Raw genomic sequence first — 22,284 nt, forward strand, 5'->3', positions numbered from 1 at the left:
GGTGGGGGCGGAAGTGCATGGCATATACACACTGTAGCAGGTTAGGGTGGGGGTGGAAGTGCATGGCATATACACACTGTAGCAGGTTAGGGTGGGGCGGAAGTGCATCACATATAGTCATTGTAATAGACAGTGCAGGTTTCTTTTTCCCACTGACTTGTCCCTTTCTGGCTGCCTCCTTGGTTTCCATATTGACTTCCCACACTTCTCTTCATCATTTAGTTTCTCTTCTGGGATTATCTTACTAATACAATGGTTCGTTTCTGACTCCTAAACCCTTTCGCTCCTGAAGTTGGTGGAGAGTCTAGAGTTCACTTGGGTTTCACCTTTTGGAAACTGTGCCTCCCTACGCTTATTAGATGAAATATTAGCTCAGAGTTGGGAACAATGCCACTTCACAGTGAACACCCAAGGAATAAAAATCCCTAATTAATTACTACTAATAAATAATGGACGAATGGATAGACAGACGGATGAATGGATGGATAGATAGAGAAACAGATAAATTCAGTGTTTGGAGGCAGGGTCTCACTTTGTAGCCCAGGCTGGCCTTAGGCTTGCGACAACCCTCCTGCCTCAGTCTCCTGACCTCCATTAGAGTTTCAGGTCAGAGTTTCGTGTTGGTCATCATGGTTCACACCTGGAACACCAGCACTCAAAAGGACCTGCCGTGAGTTCTGAGATCAAAGCCAGCCTGGGATAGAGTGAGACTCTATCCACAAACCAGAAATAGGGCCAGCACGGTGACTCAGCTGGTAAAGGTGACTGCTGCCAAGCTTGCTGATTGAGCTCAATCCCAGGGACTCATATGGTGGTGAGGATTGACTGTCCCTGACCTCTGTGTGAGCACAGCGGCATGCGTGCACCTGCACAAAATAAGTCAATACATTTTATTTAAAAATTTAAAAAGTAAAATTGAGTTTCATAAATTCGGAATTCTTGAAAGAAAATTCTGCTTTCTGTGTTCCTTATATAGTAGTTAAATTTTTAGGAACTATTTCATCCGTACTGCAAAGTTGAGGAAGAGGAAGTGAGACATTCTCACTATTTGGAGGTTTCTGGTTGTTTTTGTGTTTGTTTTGTTTTTGTTTTTGTTAGGCTCTCACTGTGTCTCTGGCTGCCCCGGAACTGGCAGCGAATACCAGGCTGGCCTCTAACTCAAAAGGTCTGTGGAGGCCACCTTTGATACTCTGAATTTAATCCCAGCTAACATTTTTCAGCTTGTGCAACATCAAAATGGATCTGCTCCCAGCGAGTAAATTCAGGACCCTTTCAAGATGCGCGTGATTCCAGCACAGGGTGAGTAGTTGATTATTACTAATAACGAAAGCAGAGCCAGTGTGGTGGCTCGGGCCCGGCATCTCTAAACTTGAGAGGCCAAGGCAGGAGGCTTAGCAAAGCCAAAGTCTAGTCTGGGCTCTGTGGCGAGTTTGAGGCCAGTGTGGGGTGCAAAGTAAGACTCTAGAAACACACACACATGCACACACACACACACGTGTGTGTACATATGTGCACACATACATACATGCACGTGCATGCATGCATGCGTGCGCACACACACTCGAGTTCCATTATTCAGGTGCACTGTACCGTTAACTACCTAGACAAGGTTGCCTGTCCTACACCGTCACTGTAGAGCTGGGGTTCAAGCCTACACCTATCTGATGTACTTCAATCTTCTACGTGTTCATTCAGTCAGTATTTAACAGTCAGACGCAGGACACTGTGCTCTGTGCCGAGGCCGAGACAACAGCTGTTTCTGCCCTCGAGAGGAGCTGTGTGTGCCAGAAAGGAACATGCGCAGGCTACTGACCGAATTTGGGGGTTTGGGAACCTGAGCTCAAAGGAAAAGTATGAATGAACTATCAGAGGACATCAGGATAAGACGTGAAGAACATTCTAGACTAAGGCTTTTTGAGGAGAAAAGGCCCTTGGGCAAGTTCAGGAACCTGTCCACGTGTCTGTCAGGAGTGGCAGGGGCAAGATGAAGCAGGTGGAGGCAGGCTTCTTCAGAGTCTTCAGAACAATGGAAAAGGAGGGACTTTTCAAACTGGAAAATTTGGAGAATTGTACAAGGTCCCTGGAGTAGTCGGGTAGAGGGCCTGCAATCCCAGCACTTAGAAGGCCTAGGGAGGGGTTCTGGCTAACCTGGGTAACAAGGAGTTCCAGGCTAGCTGGAGACCATTTCATAAAACAAAACACCACCACCAATGACACCAGTCGCTGTCGCTGTCGAGGAATGAGCACTGGGTGAGAGGAGCAGAAACTGGAGCACAGAGGCCAAGGGAGGAAGCAAGAGGAGAGTTCATGGGTTCCTAGCCGCGTGACTTGGGTGATGGAGACAGAGCTGGGGTTGGGAGCCCTTTAAGGCAGAACTAACAGCGGGGCAGAGAGGCAACAATTCAGCCTCCTCGCCTCCACCTCAAGCCTGAGCCTGCTATCCAGAAAAGCACAGTCATTTAAAATATAGTATTTGACGTCAGACATGGTGGGGCTCACCTATAATCACTGCTCAGAGAAAGGCAAGGGCATGGGGGAGTTTGAGACAAGCCTGGGCTACAGAGCAAGTACCAGGACAGATAGGGCTACGTAATGAGACCGTCTCAAAAAAAAAAAAAAAAAAAAAAAAAAAAAAAAAACAAAAAAAAAAAAAAAAAAAAAAAAAAAAAAAAACAGACAAAACCAAAAACTCACCAAAACCAGGGACTGAAGTTTGGTTTCCAGTACCCACACCAGGCCATCCAAAAATGCCTGGAACTCCAGCTCTAGGGTCCTCTTCTGGCTTCTGTGAACACACATACACTGACACTCTTGTGCACATGCGTGCACGCACACAAACAAAATAAAAATAAATCATTAAAAAAGAAAAACAAACCAACAAAAGAATGTAGCTTTTGGAGACTTCTTGGACTGGGTTTATGTCCTATCTCTTTCCTTGGAAAGGTTTCTTCCTGAGCCTTTACTTTCCTGGATATAAAACGGAAATGATAGGAAAAGTTTAGTGGGTCTCAAAGTAAAACAAAACAAAACAAAGTTAAAGTGGAAGGAGGACTTGGTGGTCGGACGGGAGGGAGCTGATGGGAATGGGAGGGAAAGGATAACTGTGAGCTGAATGCGGTGTACGGATGTGCTGCATACGTGTATGAAGTCATCAGCGAATTTTAGAAGACTTAAAACAAGTGGCCTACTCAGCAATACTGTCAATCCTGTTCAAGGCACTGGGTGATTTCGTATGTGGGGAGGACTCCAAAGCCCCTGCAGTCCCCGCTACACCATGCTGACACCCTCTGCCCGGTGTTTTTAATTAGCAGGAGCCCCTGACACAGACGGCTTCTCATCCGGAGGATGGCATGACCCCCATGTGCTAAGTGAACTGCAGAACAGGCAAACGTGACAGTAACGGGGGCAGAGAGACCGAGAGGCTCTGAGTAACATGCGTTTGTAGCGATCTCCTGGAGATGATATCGCTCACAAGTGTCCGTCCCCAAAAAAGACTTAGCAGAGGGACAAATGCAGGAGGCGCCACAGCAAACCTGTCTACGGGCAAGCACTTGTGGCCACTGCTCTTCACATAGGCTAAGAGACCGGCCCCTCAGCTAAGCAGTAGACAACCTGAGCACGCCAGTGGTCCGGTACCACATCCCTCACGCGCAGACTTAGTATGGCTCCTCAGAGGACAGCAGGTAGTGTGGGGACCCACGGACTTAAAGAGACACTGCTTTCATTTTCCCACGGCTTTGGCTGCCTTGCCAGGCGCGGTCCCTGGTGCTGGGATGAACTCAAGCCTTGGCATCGTATTGGCAGTTGTGTGTGTGTGTGTCTTTGTTTTATGATTATGCAAGGCAGACTGTTGGCCCCACAAGAATGACAAGAGAAGAATCTCTTTGGAGTCTTGGCTCTCTATTCCGGAGAAAACAACGACAACAACAACGACAACAACAACAACAACAAAGCGGCTCTGAAAGGACGTGCCTCATTGGCTGTAGCAACTGCTTTTTCCTGAAGCTCAGCTGTGGTTGGCCCCTCCAACCATAAGTGTTACAAACACGCACGCGCAGGCATACACAGACACGTGCACAAGCACACACCCACGAGCACACACACTCATGTGCACACACACAGAGGCAATGGGCACACTTACGTGTGCACGCATGCACGTGTGCACACACAAAACCTTCACTGTGGGAGAGCGCACGTGTGGGTGGTGCCATTCACAGGTAATAATGTGCTTTTGTCTTCTAGAAAACACACCAAGATTTACCTGACCTGCAACGCAGACCCTGCAACACCCTCATCCCACCTCCGCTTCCTCATGATTCCTGGAATCCAATCCTTACGTGATGGTAATAACATGGAAGAAACTGAATCTAAGGTGAGGATGGAGAAAATCCTCGTAGTTCAGAGTCTTAAAAGCACAGAACATCAAAGCTACAGAGAAACCCTTGGGGGGAAAAAAAAAAAAAAACAAAGCACAGAACAACTAGCTTTCAAGCTATAGTATGGGCCTTCAGAAAATGTTCTGCTAGAAACAAGTTTTGCTCAGCACTAACTAAAAACACAGGGCTTCGACAGCCACCTGGTTTGCATTAGGACTACACTGGATCCAAAGGAAACTTTCTGGAGAAAGTGGTTGGTGGGTGGTGCGGCTGCAGCAGGATTCCCCTGGCCCAGGCTTGAAGGTGTCATTCTGCTCCAGAGACCCTGGTTAGGGGTGCCAGTGTTTCCTATGTCCAGTCTGGGAACGCCAGCCCGTGGGTTACTTTGGTGCGCACGTGTGGTATCTAGGAGTGTCCGCGCTCAGTCCCCTCCATGCGCATGTGCGGTATCCAGGGGTGTCCACCCTCAGTGCCCTCGCTGGTCCCTAAGCTCCTCTTTTTCTCTGCAGCAGGAACAGGCCAGCAGGCTGCTGACCTCACCCTCTGATTCATGTTCATCAGTCACGTGCTGATCTTTTTTCTCTCCCTTCCCTTGACAAACACATTCCATCCCAGACTAGGTTTCCTAGGAGACCAAACCCTCCAAAACAGAAATAAACTGTGTGGAAACGGAATGCTTCAAAAAGTCCGTCTCGGAATGTTTAATAATGAGTGAGGTCCAATTATCAGAGACAGTAGTAAGTTTTTATAACAAAAATATGTGGACTTTCCCTCTGTAGATTTTAAACTCGGCTTTGGATCATGCTTTAAAGACAGCAACCATATTGAAAAAGACCACTGACCAAATGATCAAATCCATTGCCGAAGACCTTGCCAAAGCGCAGCGATGGAGGCACCAACTCAAACACTACTAGCACCAGCCAAGGCAGCCAAGGGTTAATATATTTTGTTATTCCTCTCCAAAGTATTTTTCTTATGACACGGTGTAGGAGGATGGTCTTCTAGAGAAGACACTAGCACCAGAAGAAATGGACACACGAAGTGCTTAAATGAAACAGAACAAAACCAAACAGCCCTCTGGTATTTATGTGAAAATAAATCTATGTTCTTCCTAATTCGCAATAAAAACAATAAAGCGAGTACTTTTATCCATTAGTCTGGAACGCTTCATAAAACTGTGTCAGTGAGATGGGGAACAGACCCTGTCACCCGCTGCTGTAAGGCAATGCGACTCCATGCCTCAGCTCACAGCGGCTCGCTTCCTGACAAACCCACGGTAAAGTCAAAGGATTTTAAATAAGAAGTGCTTGGTATATGGCAGCCTGCTTACAAAACATAATTGCTTAGTGACGTAATGTAAAATAGTCTGTGCAGCTGCCTCGGAGTTGTGGGGCTGCCACTGGCTGTCAGGAGCCCAAGAGTACTGTGCGGTCTTATCATTGGCCTGGGGGGGGGGGGAATCCACATTTGAGGGCTGCTGGGAGGGCTCGGCGGGTAAGGGCACTGGCTGCAAGATGTGACAATCGGAGTTAGATCCCTGGGGCCCACAAGGTGGAAGGACGGAGCCAGTTCCTGTAGGTTGTTTTCTGACCTGTGCATGCTACACACACATACACACACAGAGCGAGAAAGAGAGAGAGAGAGAGAGAGAGAGAGAATAAATATTTAAAAAATTCAAATTAGAGAGCTAGGCAGTGGTGGCACACGCCTTTAATCCCAGGACTGGGGAGGCAGAGGCAGGTGAATCTGAGTTTGAAGCCAGCCTGGTCTACAGAGTGAGTTCCAGGACAGGTTCTAAAGTTACACAGAGAAAACCTGTCTTGAAGAAACAAAACAAAAGAAAGGAGTAGCTTCAATTGAATGCATGCCAGTTTTACACTGTCATTTAGTTGAAAAAAAAAAAAAGTAAGTTCAATCATTGCTGTGTTTACCAAATTCCAAAAAGCACCTACCTGACCAGCAGCTCCTCTGCTAAGAGCTTTTAGAAAATCCACAGACAGCTCACAGCGTGCTACCAAACACAGGAAGGGCCACTGGGTCACTCGGTGTCCTGCATGATGACTGGGAGTCGTGGGGTCTCAGGAGAATGGCCACATCATCTTGGGCAACACGACAAGCCGTACTTCTGCAGAAAGCCGTACAGCCACCAGCGAAGCAGGCTCGCATCCCTCGTGTATTCCTAAGGCGAAGGTCACGCTCAGCCCCCACATGCTGATGTTTAACTCAAAGGGGGCTAGCCCAAAAGAAGAAAGCAGGTGCTAGGCAAAGTGTTTTGAGATTAGGAAGCAACTTTGAACACATCAAAGTGGCGGGGATTTGTGCCACATGGTGTCTCTACACATTTCATTGAAGGTGAAACTTCTTTGCATCCTTTAACAGAGGAGACAGACAGTACATTTTCCTTTTCCCACAGTAGGTAACGAGGCATGGTTGGCGGACACGGGGACGAAGGAGATGGAGAGCTATGAGAGTCAGCTGTGGTGGAGAGTCAGCTGTGGTGGGGAGGTGTGTAAATCAGATGGGGCTGAGAGTCACCTGGGCGGGTCTAGGAAGGCATTTTCAGCGATGTTGAACTGGCAGGACGAACCTCCCTGGATGGATGGCCCTTCCGGTGGGCAGGGATCCGGGCTGAGTAACAGGAGCGAGGATTTGGGGCGCCCAGGCATCTCATTGCTTCTTGGCTGTGATTAGCGTGACCCGCCGTTCTCTTGCGCGATGGGCTGCAGTCCTTCTCACACTATGAGCCAGACTAAACCTTCGTTCTAGAACTTTTGTCAGAGCAATGAGAAAAATCAACTAACACAGAAACCAGGAACGGAGAGGTGGAGCCGTTGCTGAGATAAACCTGACCCTGGGGCCGACCGACCTTTGGAACTGGTTTAGGGTGGAATGTGGAGGAGTCTGGTGCTGCTGGCGACAGCAGAGCTGAGTGTGGCACCGCAGAGCGCGCGGCTGCCATTCGGGTGGGTGAGGAAGAGTCTCAGAGCGCTGAGAGAAACGTGGATGGTGGGGTTTCAGAGGGGAGCTAGGACTCTGTTGGGAACTGGCCTAGAGATCTTCACGTCACATTCCGGTCAGGAATCCGGCTACAGTCTTTCTTCCCGTACCCTGAGAACACGAGCGAGGTGGAATTAAGGCACAGAAACATACCGGACAGTGGTTAGCTGTCCTGTGCTGTTGGCTGGGTGAAGAGGGCGCTCTCCTGCCAGACTCCAGTACGTTTATTCTCACCCTCCAGAACTCCCGCCTGAGCCAACTCAGTTACACTCTCTAGAAACACCCTCACAGACACACTCACAGTCTCCTAAACAGTCTCTGTCCTGTCAGGTTGACGACCAAGATCAACCATCATAAATCATCCCTTGACAACCTGACACCCAAACACACTCTTTTTAAAGCATGAAATTCCACTTCTGGTCCCTAAAGTCTTACGTTCATATAATGCAAAATGCATTTAGCCCATTCCTAAATGTCCCCAAACTAGAGTCACCAGAGAAAGAGGCTCAGCTGAAGAACCGCCTCCATCAGACTGGCCTGTGGGAACATCTACGGGGCATTTTCTTGATTAATAATTCATGTGGGAGGGTCAAGCCCACTGTGGGCAGCCCTGCCCCTGGGCAGGTGGTCCTTCACTGTGTAAGGAAGCAGGCTGAGCAAGCCAGTAAGCAGCACTCCTCTGTGGCATCTGTCTCAGCTCCTGTCGTGACTTCCCTTGAGGGCCGACTGTAGGCCAAGGAAGTCCTTTCCTCCCCAAGATGCTTAGGTCATGGTGTCTGTCACCGCAATCGTGGCCTGAGGTAAGTCCACCAGAGAACACATACGGACATTCTAAAAGCTGAAAAGAAAGTCTGTATCGCCTGCTGGCAGCTGCACAGGGAACTTGCCCAACTCATGGAGCCTTGGTCCCACAGTTCTTCTGGCTTTTATACACAACATCTACTTCCTGTTTTGCACACCTCTGTTAGCAAGAAGCAGAATTACAGAAGCCAAATAGCAAGGTTAGTACAGTTAGGGACTTTCCTGGATCCTGGGACCACGGTCTAGGTCTTTGATGGATTGGGTCTTTGTTCCCATTTCGGCTGGTGTTGGGGCCTACATGTTGGGTGACTCTATTTTGTGTCAAGTTAACAAAAACTAACCAGAAGTATGTGTATAGTATAGTTGCTTAATGATGTCTTGACCTCAAGAATATATAAAATGACAGTCCTAACATTTTAGAAGACAAGTCATTAAGCTGCTTATCAGTGCTGGTATTAGTTGGAGTTCTTGAGAGTAATAGTACTTATCACATGAATACACACACACACACACACACACACACACACACACACACACACACACGACTGATTAGAATGGCTTACAGGCTGAGATCCACCCGGTCCAACAATGATTGTCTATCAACCGAAGGACCAAGAACCTAGTGGCTGCTGGGTCCAAGAGGCTGGATGTCCAGGTGGTCTTCAGTATACACTGGAATCCCGAAGAAGTAAGCTCAAATGCCAGTGAAGAATGGTCTTACCAGTGAGAGCTGGAGCAAGCATCCAAGCTTCCTTCTTCCAAGTCCTTTATATGGGCTCCCAGTACATGTGGCCCAGATTTAAGGTGGCTCTTCCCACTCTAAAAGATCCAGATTAAAAGTGTATCTGGTTAAGAGCATTGCCTGCTATTCCAAAGGTCCTGAGTTCAATTCCCAGCAACCACATGGTGGCTCACAACCATCTATAATGAGGTCAGGTGCCCTCTTCTGGCCTGAAGGCATACACACAGACAGAATATTGTATACTAAATAAATAAATAAATAAATAAATAAATAAATATTTTTTAAAAAGTGGATCTTCCCACTTCAGATGATTTAATTAAAACAAACAAACAAAAAGCCCAAACCCAGGGGTGTACCCAGACATTTCAGTTTTAGTTAATTCCAGATGTAGTCAAATTGACAACCAAGAATAGCTATCATAGGGCTTATGAGAATTTGTAACATTCCTCACAAAATACCAGAAAAGCTTTTGAGTTATCATTTAAGTATTTTATTGTTGCTGTTATTATTATTGTGTGTACGTGTGAATGTGTGTGTGTATGCACACACGTGTGTATTGTGCATATGTTGGTGCACCTATACCATAGCACACGTGTGAAGGTCAGATGACAACTCCGTGGAGTTTTCTCCTTACACCTTTACACGGGTTCTGGGAATTGACCAACCCCCTTTTTTTTAAACCTAGCTCCTATATTAGACTTCAAAGGACCAAACTAGAACGAAGCCACTAGCGCTATGTGACAAGCAGTCAAACTGAACTTTAAAAGCAAAGCGCACAGCAGGGAGGGAGCTCAGGCCAAGGATCAGCTTCAAAGGCCCACTGGTCCCAGCAGCCTGCTCCTGTCAGATTGGCCCTACCCCTTAAGGGTTCCTCAGCTTCCCAAAATGGCACCAGCAACTAGGAAACGAGTATTTAAACCGTGGTCTATGGGAGCACTTCACAATGAGACTGGAACACAGGCAATACCATAAAAGGTTCTGGACAAGGGCCAGGCTCCGACTAAAAGGGGTACTTGATTCTGTCACTTGGGCTGTCTTTCCTCGGAGCATAAGTGCATTTAAATTTAACTTGACGATCCATCTTGGACGCCAAGGTTCATTACCTCATCCCCAGGTTTAAAGCTGCACCCTCCTGGGCTGCTAAGATGGCTAGAGAGGGCACCCTCTCCAGGGCTGGCAACCTGAGCTGGGTCCCCAGAATCCACGGGGCGGAGAGGGCTGACCCTGCAGTGGTCTCGGCCCTTCCCCCTCACACTGGCTCTCCACAAGAAATAACACTGAGAATGCAGTGCCGTACACTTTGTGCTGGAGACGGCTCAGCAGCAGTCAAGAGCACTGACTGCTCTTCCAGGGGACGTGGGTTCCATTCCCGGCACCCACACGGCAGATCACAACTGTCTGTGGCTCCAGTTCCAGGGGATCCGATGCCCTCTGCCTCTGTGGGTACACTGCATGCATATGATGCACAGTCACACATACACACAAAATACTCATACAAATAGTTGAAATAAATTTTTAATTGTACACGTCTCTGGCTGTTTAAACTTTCTTATGCAACTCAGCAGTTCTGCACATCGGGGTTTGTCCCTGAGACCCAGATAAAGTCACCAAACCTGCCTTCCTGTGCTGTCCTCCTACAAGGGGTATTTGCACTTACACAATCATGCACATTTTTAAAGCATTTATGGATAAGGGCTGGAGGGATGGTTCAGCAGCTGCTTTTCCAGAGGGTCCAGATTTGATTTCCAGGACCAACGTGGCGGCTCAGAGTAGTCTGTAACTGCTGTTCCAGCGGACCCGACACCCAGGGGATCTGACACCCTGTTCCCGTCTCCACAGGTACTGCACTCACGTGATGCATAGGCAAAATAGAAACAACTAAAGTAAAAATAGATCTTAAAAAATAAATAAAAAACCATGGATTCTTTGAAACAAGTCCATGAAATCCTAGGTCCTACACATTCGATTTAAAGATAAAATAAACCACATCCTACCTTTGTCTTATTAAACCATATTCTAAGTGTAAGTTTTTATTTCCCCAATGTCTGGATCGTTATGAGTACTCACTGAAACACAACTAGTTCAAGAAATAAAAGAATGGGCAGAGGCATTAAAGACAGTCAAGGCCACACAGAGAGACCAGTCTCCATAACAAACAAACGAACAAACACCCCAGCAAGTTCTGATCTGCAAGGGGACTTGCTCAGTCTGAAGCTGTGCTCTCCTGTCCTAGCTCAGGGATGTCCTTTCTTCTAATTCTGTTCTGCTAGCACACTAGAAAACCCAGCTGGTTATGTAGAACTGTACTCCTGACCCTGTGAGTCCGGGCTCTCTCCTGCCCGAGATGGGGCGCAGTGAACTCAGCTCCAGACTCCTCCAGCGCATCCTTAACAGTGGAGGGTGATCACAAAGCCTACAGGAAATAAACAAACTCCTCTAGCTATCTTTTTTCTTTTTAAAGATTTATGAACTTTATGTGTATGAAGGTTTTGCACCCTTGTATGTAAGTGTACCAAATGCCTGTGGCCGCCACTTATGTGGGTACTGGGAATTGAACCCTGGTTGTCTGGAAGGTAAATAATCTTAAAAAAACAAAAACAACAACAACAAACTTTTATTGATTCTTTGTGAATTTCCCATCATGCACTCCAGTCTGATCCTACTTACCTCACTCCACCACCAGCACCACCGCCAACACCACCACCAAGACCACTGCCGTGGCCGCTGCCGCCACCATCACCACCAGAACCACTGCCATCACCGCCCAGCACCACCAAACAACAACTAAACCACACACACACAGTCTTGTCGCGGCGGAAGCTGCAGTGTGGCCCACTGAGACACAGTTTACCCATTAGTCCGTTCATACTTGTAAATATCATCGGTCTGGCTGGAGGCCTTTGGTTTCTGCTCTCTCTTGGATACTCTGTTGTTGTCCGGTGTCATGGAGATCCTGTTGTTTTGGATCTGTAGTTTTCGTCCCCTTCACGTGCTCCAAAAGTTCATAGATTCCGTGGATGCCGGGGTGGGCCACCTCACAGCCCTGGTTCTGGCCCAGCTGGTAGCTGGGTTAGCAATTGCCCGTATCACTACTGGGTGAGCTCTCCAGCGCTCTCTCGGCCACCTCACCCTCTGCAGCCTGCAGCAAGGTCCTCAGATCTGGGTCCCCCCCTAGCATGTCTCCAGGGCCAGCTGTTTTGCCCAGCAGGGTACAGGGCCGTCTCTCCTGACTGATATAGGTGTGGTGGGAGGGGAGCAGGGTCAGCTCTCCGGTTCTCACTCCCTCAGGGTTGGCTTGGCTGCATCCCTACCACAGGATCTGCTCTACTGTGCAGCCAGGTGAAGTACATGCCTGTGGCAAGGGGTGTGTGTTGGGGGGAGGTCACCCCTGTGGTACCCAGTGAAGGGTGGGGCTGGCTCAGTACAGCATGGTTCTAATGACCTCTGGGCCAACACAGGTCATGACCGTCACCACTGACCCCAGCTGCAGCAGGATGACAGACCAGACATGTCCCTTAGCAGCGCTTGGGCTGGGCTGCCACCGAGGCCCCCGTGGTATCACAGGCCATATCATCTATTTTAAACAGAAAGGGGTTTAAGAGAAAATCAGCATTATATGGACTGGACAGGTTATATTTAGGAATATATATGCATACAATAATAATTAGTGGAAAAAAAGCCATGAATTTGAAGGTGAGCAGGGAGGGTTTAGAGGGAAGGGAGAGACATTGTAATTATATTATAATCTCAAAAAAAAAAAAAAAGAAAGAATTAGATCCTTACAAAACCACTGAACAGTCCACAGATATAGAAAACAGGAATTAAGGCCACTGTCAGTTTGACCACAAGGGCAGGCAGGAAACAGGTACCGAGGCCCTAAGACTGGGCGAGACTGCTCCAGACAACAGGCCGCACTGGCGCGGCTGCCCAGATGGCCTTTGCCTTCTTCCCGCCTTCCAAATTTTGACAAAAAAAATGCTTCTGAATGACAGACCTCCACTTTAAAACCTAAAAAATTTCACTTGCAGGTTTTCCTCTCAGTGGTTTGGGGGGGGGGGGGTGGTAAAACAATGCCGACAGCCTGGAGTCAACTGAACACACACTTCATACATTAACGTGTGTTCAGTCGGATGGAAGTAACTGCGGATTGTCAAATGGTCTAAGAGAAACTGAATTTATACTCCTAGGGCGAAGTTCTGGAGCCCAGAGAGAAAAGTTATAAACGCTTGCATAACAATTGTGCTGGCTGTTCTTGCTGCCCACTTGACTATATGTGGAATTAAATAACACCCAGAAATGGCTGGTGGGCACACCTGTGACCTGTGAGGGATTTTTGCTTAATTAAATCATTCTAAGTGAGAAGCCCCACTTCTAACAGATCTTTGAGGTGGGAAGACCCACCTCTCATCTGGCCGCATGCTCTGCTGGCAGCCTATATAGACACAGAAGGAAGCTCTGCTCTGTGCGGGCTTGCTGCCCTCGCCAGCAAGTCCCTCCTTCACTGGCCTTCCAGCCTATTTCAGGTCTGGCGTATATGAAGACCAGCTGAGACAGTCAGCCTCGTGGACTGAACAACTGCTGGATTGCTGGGCTTTCTGTTTATCTTTTAAATATATTTTTGAAAAAATCCATTTTCATTTTATATAGCAACCCCAGTTCCCCCTCTGTCCCCTTCTCCCACTGACTTTCTGTTTATAGGCAGCCGCTGTTAGATCAGCGGATAGAGGGGGTTGGGGTGGGGATCATGATCCAGTCTGAGCTCTGTTACTCTAGAGAACCCCGACTACAACAGTTATAAAGCGGTAGAGCACTTGTGTCTGATCCCAGCCCTGGAGGGACAATAACAACGCAGTGAGACCCACCAAAGGTCTAAGCACACGTGCTGGGCCACGGTAGCTATTTGCATTATGGAAATGTTTATGCAAGTTGGCAGATAGTGCAGCATTACTTATAAAAACAAAACTCTGAACAGGAGCAATTCAAAGTTAGAACGCTCCACAGTCAGGCAGAGATCTGAAAAAGATGCTCCCCTATGGAACACACACCTGCAAATCTGTCTGCATCACCGAACTTCACACAGACAATATATTGGTTTTGAAAATCATTAGATATTGAGTTGATGGAAGTATTACAGGCTCTTCTTTTTCTTCTTTCTGGCTCCAATTCAGAGTCAAAAAAGAGAAAAAACTCAGAAAAATTTGATAACTATGTATTTATTTTCTTAGAATGTTCATGATTATTTTTGGTTTCTAACTTGAGCATCATGATCTCAAACCTATAAAACTGTGTTCTTTAAGAGTATCTTGCAGGTAATATACACAGTAAAATCATATTAATAATTGGAATTATTTTATACATTAAAAATTATTTCAGTTTTAAGAAACTGCACTTATAGGAAATAATTCTATCATACATACATTTACAGTTTTTAGTTTTATAATCTCTTCATTCAAAATTATTTTGCCCCAAAACACTGTATTTCAGTGTAAGTATCCAGTAAGTAATTAGTATGTATATAGGTGGCTGTAAAAACCACCCATATCTCTAACAGATTCTGCTCCAGAGGTGAACTTCCTGGTTAGAAAGCACTTAAATGTTGTATCTTGTACAAAGCAGCAACAGTATTTAAATTATTAGAAATGGTAAATCCAATAATAAAGTCCCTTAAGAGTATACTTGAAAAGCACATTATTCCATAAAATATTTACATTGTTTAAATTATAACAGCAACGTCTTCTGTTTTAGTTGAACATATTAACAAAACCCTTAAACAGTAATAAAAAAGCTACTCTTCCTTAAGAAAAGAAACTTTGTCCTTTGATTTATTCAGCATTTTTATATCATCCAGCAGTTTTCTGGGTGTTAAAATATGTGTAGAACCTGGTGGAAGAAATTGTAAATTTTCAGAATTAGAAAAACTTCTTTGGCTTAAAATCTTGTCCTTCCCATACACCAATGCCCGGTGTGTTTGAACAACACCTCCGACAGAGTTTTTACAGAAGCCGCACTGGCCATGTCACTGAGCATGCTCAGCGACTCTTCAGAAACACAGTCCTCCCATCTTAGTGTTTTGTGTGATCTGTGCTACAGACTGGTGTCCAGAAAAGAGAAAAACGGGGATTTCCTGTCCTCGGCACAAAACTGTAGCAGCCGTCGTCTGCGGGCAGAGAAGCCTGGCACACAGCCCTGCAGCGCTGGGACTCAAAGCCTGGCACACAGCTCTGCAGCACTCTGGGCTAGGAGACTTTACCTATGAGTGGCTTCACTGGGAAAAATTCTAATTGACTTCACTATTAGTGTGTATGCACACGCATGCATACATGCAATACATGTGTGCCGTGGCACAGCATGGAGGCCAGAGGATGACTCTCAGGAGAGTGTTCTCTCCCAACACCATGGGCTCTGGGCCTGGAGGCTGCCGGACTCGCACGGCAAGCATTTTTTATCCATTGCTAGCCCAGGCTGGTTTTCAAACTCAGTTCCACACAGGCCTCATGTTAGATCCATATATGTGAAAACAAACACTTCTGAAGTAAAAATGCATTAATATGTCACAAAAGTACTTAATGACCACAGCAAATAATATCAGAAGGCACAGTTTTAAAGGAACAAGCTCAAGCCCCTAAAAACAGGATATTTTAAAATAAAATTATCAAAATACCAACTAGGAAGAAAAAAACTTCAGGAATTTTACAAAACATTGCCTTAAACATTTAAGAAACAGAAAAGACAGAAGTCTTACCAATAATAACCTCACAGGATTTATGTGCCTGAGAAACTTCATAAGCACAGCGCATCTCAGAGTATGTAATTCCTCCAATCACAAAAATAATCAGCCTGGACCCATTTTTCCGGTCCAGCTCTAAATAGCTAGCTCTGGGTTTCTGGCGAGCACTAGAAAGTAAAAAATAAAACAAACACATTATAACCATTCTTAAACTTACCTTTGGAACCAGCTGTCTTGATCTTAATGAAGTAAGGAATCAGGGTACAATTTCACCACAGTAGGCAAAGGCAACCGCTTCACTCCAGATTTCAATTTGAATAAATCACTTACAGTTTTATTTGGGAGGATAAGATAGTAGGACAGAGAACTCAAGGCTGGCCTAGGAGATGGATACACACACACACACACACACACACACACACACACACACACACACACAACACCTTAATTCTAAAACCTAAAATAAAAACCACTAAGTCTAGCTCAGCATTTTTACTTATAAGGCTAATGTTATTTTATTTTAATGTTTAAAATATTTTTAAATTTTCATTTTGTGTACATGGCTGTTTTGCCTACATGTAAGTCTGTGCACCACATGTATGCAGAGAAGGGTATTGGATCCCCTGGAACTGGAGTTACAGACAGTTGTGAACTGTCACGTGGGTCCTGGGAATTGAACCTGGATCCTCTGGAAGAGCAGCTAGAGCTCCTAACCTCTGAGCTACCCTTCCAGCTTCCTCTTTTATTTAATATGAGAACCTATTATCCCTGAAAAGTCTATGTGCTGAAATTTTTAGGAAATCAGAGGTGAAATCCTGCAAGAGTGAGATCTGAAGACAAGAAGGGGAGAGGACCTAGTGGTACTGGGACAGCCACTGCTGGGATTCCACAACTGGATGATGGCCAAACACTGTTTGGACCCAAGCAAGGACAGCTGTGGTGTCCATCACATCTGTCAGAAGTGGAACAGGAATGTCCTGAGGAACCAAAAATCAAAAAAACAACAGCAAAACAAAACCCAAGGACATGCTCTGTAGACTGTGCTAGCTAACTGCTCATCCACTCACATGCAGGGAGACTCAAGACCATCTGGGAAAAGATGGGAAGGGAAAGAGCGGGCCCGAGAGCTGGCCATGGGAGAGCGTATTCTTCAGGCCTCGGTGTGATCAATGGGGGATGGAAGGCACATACCTGAAGTAATGACAATGTCTGTCCAGACAACTGTTGATCATTAAACTACACAGATAGAAACAACTGCTAGAGTCAAGCTGAAAATAAACAAACTCCAAAGGCCTATGCGACTCTACACAGCAAGAGAGAAAAAGTCTACAGTTTAAGTCTACACAATTATACCAAAAGGGGCTGGAGAGAGGCTCCGACGGTGGGTATTACTCTTGCAGAATTCAAGCTCGGTTCACAGCTGCCTGTGACTCCAGCTCCAGGAGATGGATCCAATATATCTGGGCTGTGTGGACATTTGCACACACTTTCCCAAATATACTCATAATTAAAATAAATCTTCAAAAGGTCACCACAGAAAGCAACTCAGGAGTTGCTCTACTACATTCTCTAAAAGATGCATTTCAATAAAGGGTAGTGAACATGCAAAGACACAATGTGCTGTGATCTGTACTTTGGCAGAACGTGCATTTAGTAAAAGCAGAGGCTGTACTGAGCAGTCTTCAAAGCAGATTCTATCCACATCACATCTACACCTGTCTGAATGTAGACTGTAAAGATGTCGTTCACCAGTGCAGGCTCAGCAGAAATGACACGAGAGCTGACTGGCAGTGACTTCGCCGTGATGCGCTCACCTAGTCTAGGTTTCACCTTCAGCACCACAGACTAACGAAACAAATGTCAGAAGCAGAAACTGCAGAGACCCAACGACAAATGCAGACATGCCGCACAATGAAATACAGTCAACAGACGTGCAGAGAGCAGCCCTGACCCTCAAAGGAACTAAAGGTAAACGGGAAGACAACTGTAGAACCAAGGGAAAGCAGAGCTCCAGCGACTCCAGGACAACGCCAGTCTTCAGAGTGTGAGAGAAAGGGATCACTCAAAAATACAACACCGAAACCCCCCAAACTTGATAAAGACGAAAGAAACACAACAAACTCCCAGGTAGAATAAGCAAGAGAGAACTGCATGTCGACATAACACTGTTAAATTGAAAGCAGCCAAATATCAAGAGAAAACCCTACACGGGCCTTGAGACGGCTCCTTAGATAAAGCGGCTCGCTTGCTGCCAGGCCTGATGGCTTGAGTTCAGTTTTCAGGACCCACATGGTAGCGGGGAGAACTTTCTCCTAAGTTGTCTTTTGACTTCTGCACAAGTGCTGTGTCATTTCTGCATCCACATACAGTAGTAAAAATACCCAAACCCAAAGCCCTGCAAAGCAGAATTCAGTAAGTTCCATAGGAAGAAATATAGTTAGGAAAGAAGAATAGACATACGGGTAAGTGACTAAACTCAGAAGACAAGAAAAATAGGAGAATAAATCAGAGCACAAAACAGAAGGGAGGGAGGAAGGGAAGGAGGGAGGGAGGAAGGGAGGGAGGGAGGGAGGGAACTATGCTATAAAAGGAGGCAGGTGTGTGGGGAGGTGCCAGTTTCATGAAAGTATTCTGTATTATAATTTTCATCTGATTAGGTTACAGTTGAAGAAAACTACCTTTTACATTACTACATGCTTCAGAGAGAACACTGTGCAGCATCTTCAATCACTGTCTGTAGCCTCCTAGCACAAACATTTTAGTGACTTTGTTTATAGGTTTACCTCACAGCTCCAGAGCCATTCCACACTGCTGGGCACCGGGAACAATATGGCCATTCTTTGGAATCCAACCTATTATCGATGGCATCCTAGGAAGAAAACCATTAAGCATCAAGAAAATGTAGTACCAGAAATTTGTTCTGTACACAGCTCTAATGAGATTAAAGGTGCACAGCCCTTCTTTACACCCGTAAGTCTTGCAGTAAAAATGAATACACTGGGGCTGGAGAGACGGCTCAGTGGGAAAGAGCACTTACTGCTTTTCTGGAGACTGAAATTTAGTTCCCAGCACCCTCATCAGCTCACACTGCCTGTAACTCTAGCTCCAGGATCCCATGCCTCTGGTTTCCATGGGCACCTGCACTCACGCGCACATACCCAAACATACACACACACAATTAAATTAATAAAAGTAAGCTTAAAAATGAATGTACTAGTTTACTCACATAATAAACCAACACACACTTCAGATCTGCCTTTCTTTACTGGGGGTCTGCAGTGGTCTGAGAACCTGTCAGCTCTAGGGATACTGGAGTTCCTAAGTGGCACGCAGGCCACTGTCCCTCATGGCAGTGCCTCTGAAACAGAATGCACAGACCTAACCCTGAGACACTGAGGACAATCCAATGGCTGTGGAATGGGTTTCTGTTCACTGGGTTTTTAAAAAAAACTCCCTCTTTTCTCAGTGCTACATTTTATGATATGCTATGTATATGTTTGGATTATATAAACAGATTATGAATGCTTTATTAATACAGCAGTATATATTTGATCAGTCAAGTTTATGCTCATATTTTAGAATTTATTATGGTTCCATTTTTTATTAGTCAATACAATTTGCTTTACAGATGATGGCAAAGAAAAGTGGACCCAGAAGGACAAAGCAATTCAAGGGGATTTTAGTAAGACTGCTAGAGAGCTGGGAGGTGGTGGTGCACGCCTTTAATCCCAGTGCTCGGAAGGCAGAGGCAGGCAGATCTCTGTGAGTTTGAGGCCAGCCTGGGCTACAGAGTGAGTTCCAGCACAGGCTCCAAAGCTACACAGCAAAACCCTGTCTCACAACAAAAGCAACAAAACAAACAAACAAACAAGACTGCCAGAGAGGAAGAAATCATGTTTTAAGTTAGGAGAAACCCTAGAAGCCGTAGACAGCCACAGAGCCAATGTGCAGTTTCTGGATTTAGCATGAAAACCTTGTTAAAGAGTTACAACAAGGGTAATTATACAGAAACTGTTCCTGGATAATCACTGTTGGGGTAGGAGGCAACTTACATCGCAGAAGACAAAGTCTAAGTTCCTTACACTTTTCAGATGTCTTCATGCATTTACAAGTGATGTAAAATTAGTTTTGAAAAGCAGAATAATAGCAAGAGCATTAGCACTGAAAGGAAAGTAGAAATTAGAGCTATAATTAGTCAAAGGAAAGCTGGAAGAATGTTTTTTATAATTCCTATAAATTAATATTTTCTAAGAGAAACAGCACTAAAAAAAGCAATCCACCTGACGACTCTAACAACAAACTACAGTTTAATCACATACTTTTCAGTTTTTTGCTTTTTGTTTCAAGATAAGGTTTTCTCTGTTTAGCTCTGGCTGTCTTTGAACTCAGAGATCCGCCTGTCTCTGCCTCCTGAGTGCTGGGATTAAAGGCGTGTGCCACCACTGCCCAGCTTATCATTTACTAAGTAATATCGAAATGTCATTGTGTCCAACTGTCATTCAAATTAATTTATGCTACATAGTTATTTAAAAGAACAGCAATGTTTCTCAAGAAATGTGTGTGCTCATTTTTTTTAAAAATTTACAGATAGTGATGAATTTTCCTGAGGTCCCTAAGACTTCAAAAGCTTCTCTGCCTATGAAATCCCAGTAGATAAAACTTTCTTTTGTGACCCTGCAAGCACTCCAGACACCCTGCACGTCAGCTATGCTCACAATGACAGTAGACAAGAGTAAGGCGCAGCCACAGGCGGTACTCGGGTTAGTGGGAGGCTGTGATCTTACCTCCATGATGTCCTTGATGAAGGGTGTCCACCGGGAGAGCTGGAAGGTCTCTTCTGCAGACCGGTCTTTCCTTACTGGCTTGGCTTGCTGGGACTAACAGAATTAAAGGGACAGATCATTTCAGAATGTCACTTGCATTTTCTAAAGAAGGTTTAATTACCAGCAACTCTGCATTCCATTTAACAGGAAAACAGCCTACTTTAAAAAAAAAAGAGAGAGAGAAAGAAATCACACCAACTTGGCGCATGTGAGGTCACTTAACAGTATCTACACCTTCACAGTAAATTTGAGTGTCATAAAGGGTTAATTTACATAAAAGTATCATGAAACTTGGTGGGAAAGAGTGTTCTAAATGAAGAGCTTTCAAATTTGACTCTGAGCCTTATTTTTGCTTATTTATCATTTATTTGTAGTACTGCAGACTGAACCAAGGGCCTCAGATATACTAGGCGAGGGCCACACCACCGAGCTGCGTGCCCAGTCTGAGCCTAAACTGTTTCCGGGGGATGTGATTTCTCTCTGCACTACCGGCACAGGTGAATCAATGAGAGAAAAGTATTTAGAAAAGAACATCAGGGGTAGGTGCACAGCTCAGGTGGCCAGAGCACTTGCCTAGTAGTTCCCAGCACCACATATGCCAGTGTGGTAGGCGCAACTGTAACCCAGCACTAGAAAGGTAGAGACAGGTGTTTAAGGTTATCCTTAAACATAGCAAGTTTGAGACCAGCCTGGACTACATGAGACCTTGACACAGAAAATGAAAACAAAAATCCCAACTGCTTACTTAATAATCAAATTCTATAAGATGAAGTCAAGAATGTCTATAAGATTCCCATCAACAAAAACAGTTAATGTAAGGACCTTATGGTGCAATGGCAGTGTGCCTAAGTCCAAAAGTAGTTAATGCATGCACGCACACACACACAGACAGACAGACACATGGGGAACCTCCTTCAGCCATGGCCTTTGAGAGGCTGGACCAGGTTGGGCGTGGCCTTGGGTACCAAAAAGACCCAGGCCCACCAGCTTGCCCCCGCCCCCCACAACCTGGATGCTGGATTCTGTTCCTGTTTCCCGTTGTAATCTGTGCATCGCCTCTTAAATAAAGAACTCCTTATTATACCCTATTCGGAGCTAGTATGGGATTACTTTAGTCACATTCCCCTCCAGACACACAGACACACACGTGTGCAAGCTTCCGTGCACACTCCCTTACTGGGGGAACGATGGGAACGCCAAGGTGACTCCAGTTCCGAATCATGTCACTGTCATCTTCTATCTTCACATTGTGGATCAGTCTGTCCAAATTTTCTTCAGTCGTTCCTTAAGGAAGGGAAAGCAGAGTGCACAGTCAGATAACTGCTACCAAAACTAATTCTAGGTTTGGAGTAATTAGTACGAGGACTAAAGCTTAAAAAAACACACACACACACACACAAAAAAAAACAAAAACAAAAACAAAAACAAACTCATGTCCCTTCTAGTCTTCTCTGTTTCCTATTTCTTTTTAGTCACCTTAACTAGCATTTACTTCCGGGTTTCTTAGGATTCCCTTACGGCGGCGAGTAACAAACTATTTTAAAAATGTGTTGGGGGCTAAGGCGATGGCTCAGTGGGTAAAGGTGCTCGTGAGGCTTGCTGCTAAGACTGACAACCTGGGTTTGGTCCCTGGAACCCACATGGTGGAAGGAGAAAACCGGACTTCAAAATGTACCCAACCTGCAAGACCACAGAGTAGATACCACGTAAGTAATGGTCAGCACTGGTGGATGCTAAAACCTGGATATAAAATAATCTCTAGTCATAGGCATTATGATCCCCACCACACACACAGAAATAATATACAGTAGGTAAATG

The 22,284-nt window shown here is 45.5% G+C and overlaps 2 protein-coding genes across 2 annotated transcripts in view; one reads left to right on the plus strand and one right to left on the minus strand.

Annotated features, from left to right (window-relative positions):
* Aknad1 (AKNA domain containing 1) overlaps positions 1-5,508 on the plus strand; it is a 31,844-nt gene extending 26,336 nt beyond the window's left edge. The window contains exons 9-11 of the mRNA XM_050120945.1: positions 1,221-1,299; positions 4,243-4,372; positions 5,156-5,508. Of these exons, the coding sequence (XP_049976902.1) occupies positions 1,221-1,299; positions 4,243-4,372; positions 5,156-5,290 (344 nt within the window). The 3' untranslated portion in view covers positions 5,291-5,508. The remainder of the gene's footprint in view (positions 1-1,220; positions 1,300-4,242; positions 4,373-5,155) is intronic.
* A 6,032-nt stretch (positions 5,509-11,540) lies between these two features.
* Stxbp3 (syntaxin binding protein 3) overlaps positions 11,541-22,284 on the minus strand; it is a 49,792-nt gene continuing 39,048 nt past the window's right edge. Inside the window, exons 15-19 of the mRNA XM_050120947.1 lie at positions 21,644-21,750; positions 20,428-20,520; positions 18,427-18,512; positions 15,659-15,810; positions 11,541-14,796 (exon numbers count right to left, since the gene is read on the minus strand). Of these exons, the coding sequence (XP_049976904.1) occupies positions 14,702-14,796; positions 15,659-15,810; positions 18,427-18,512; positions 20,428-20,520; positions 21,644-21,750 (533 nt within the window). The 3' untranslated portion in view covers positions 11,541-14,701. The remainder of the gene's footprint in view (positions 14,797-15,658; positions 15,811-18,426; positions 18,513-20,427; positions 20,521-21,643; positions 21,751-22,284) is intronic.

Source organism: Alexandromys fortis, unplaced genomic scaffold, assembly GCF_014885135.2.
Source record: "Alexandromys fortis isolate MF-2015 unplaced genomic scaffold, M_Fortis_MF-2015_v1.1 scaffold_176, whole genome shotgun sequence".
Classification (NCBI taxonomy): domain Eukaryota; kingdom Metazoa; phylum Chordata; class Mammalia; order Rodentia; family Cricetidae; genus Alexandromys; species Alexandromys fortis.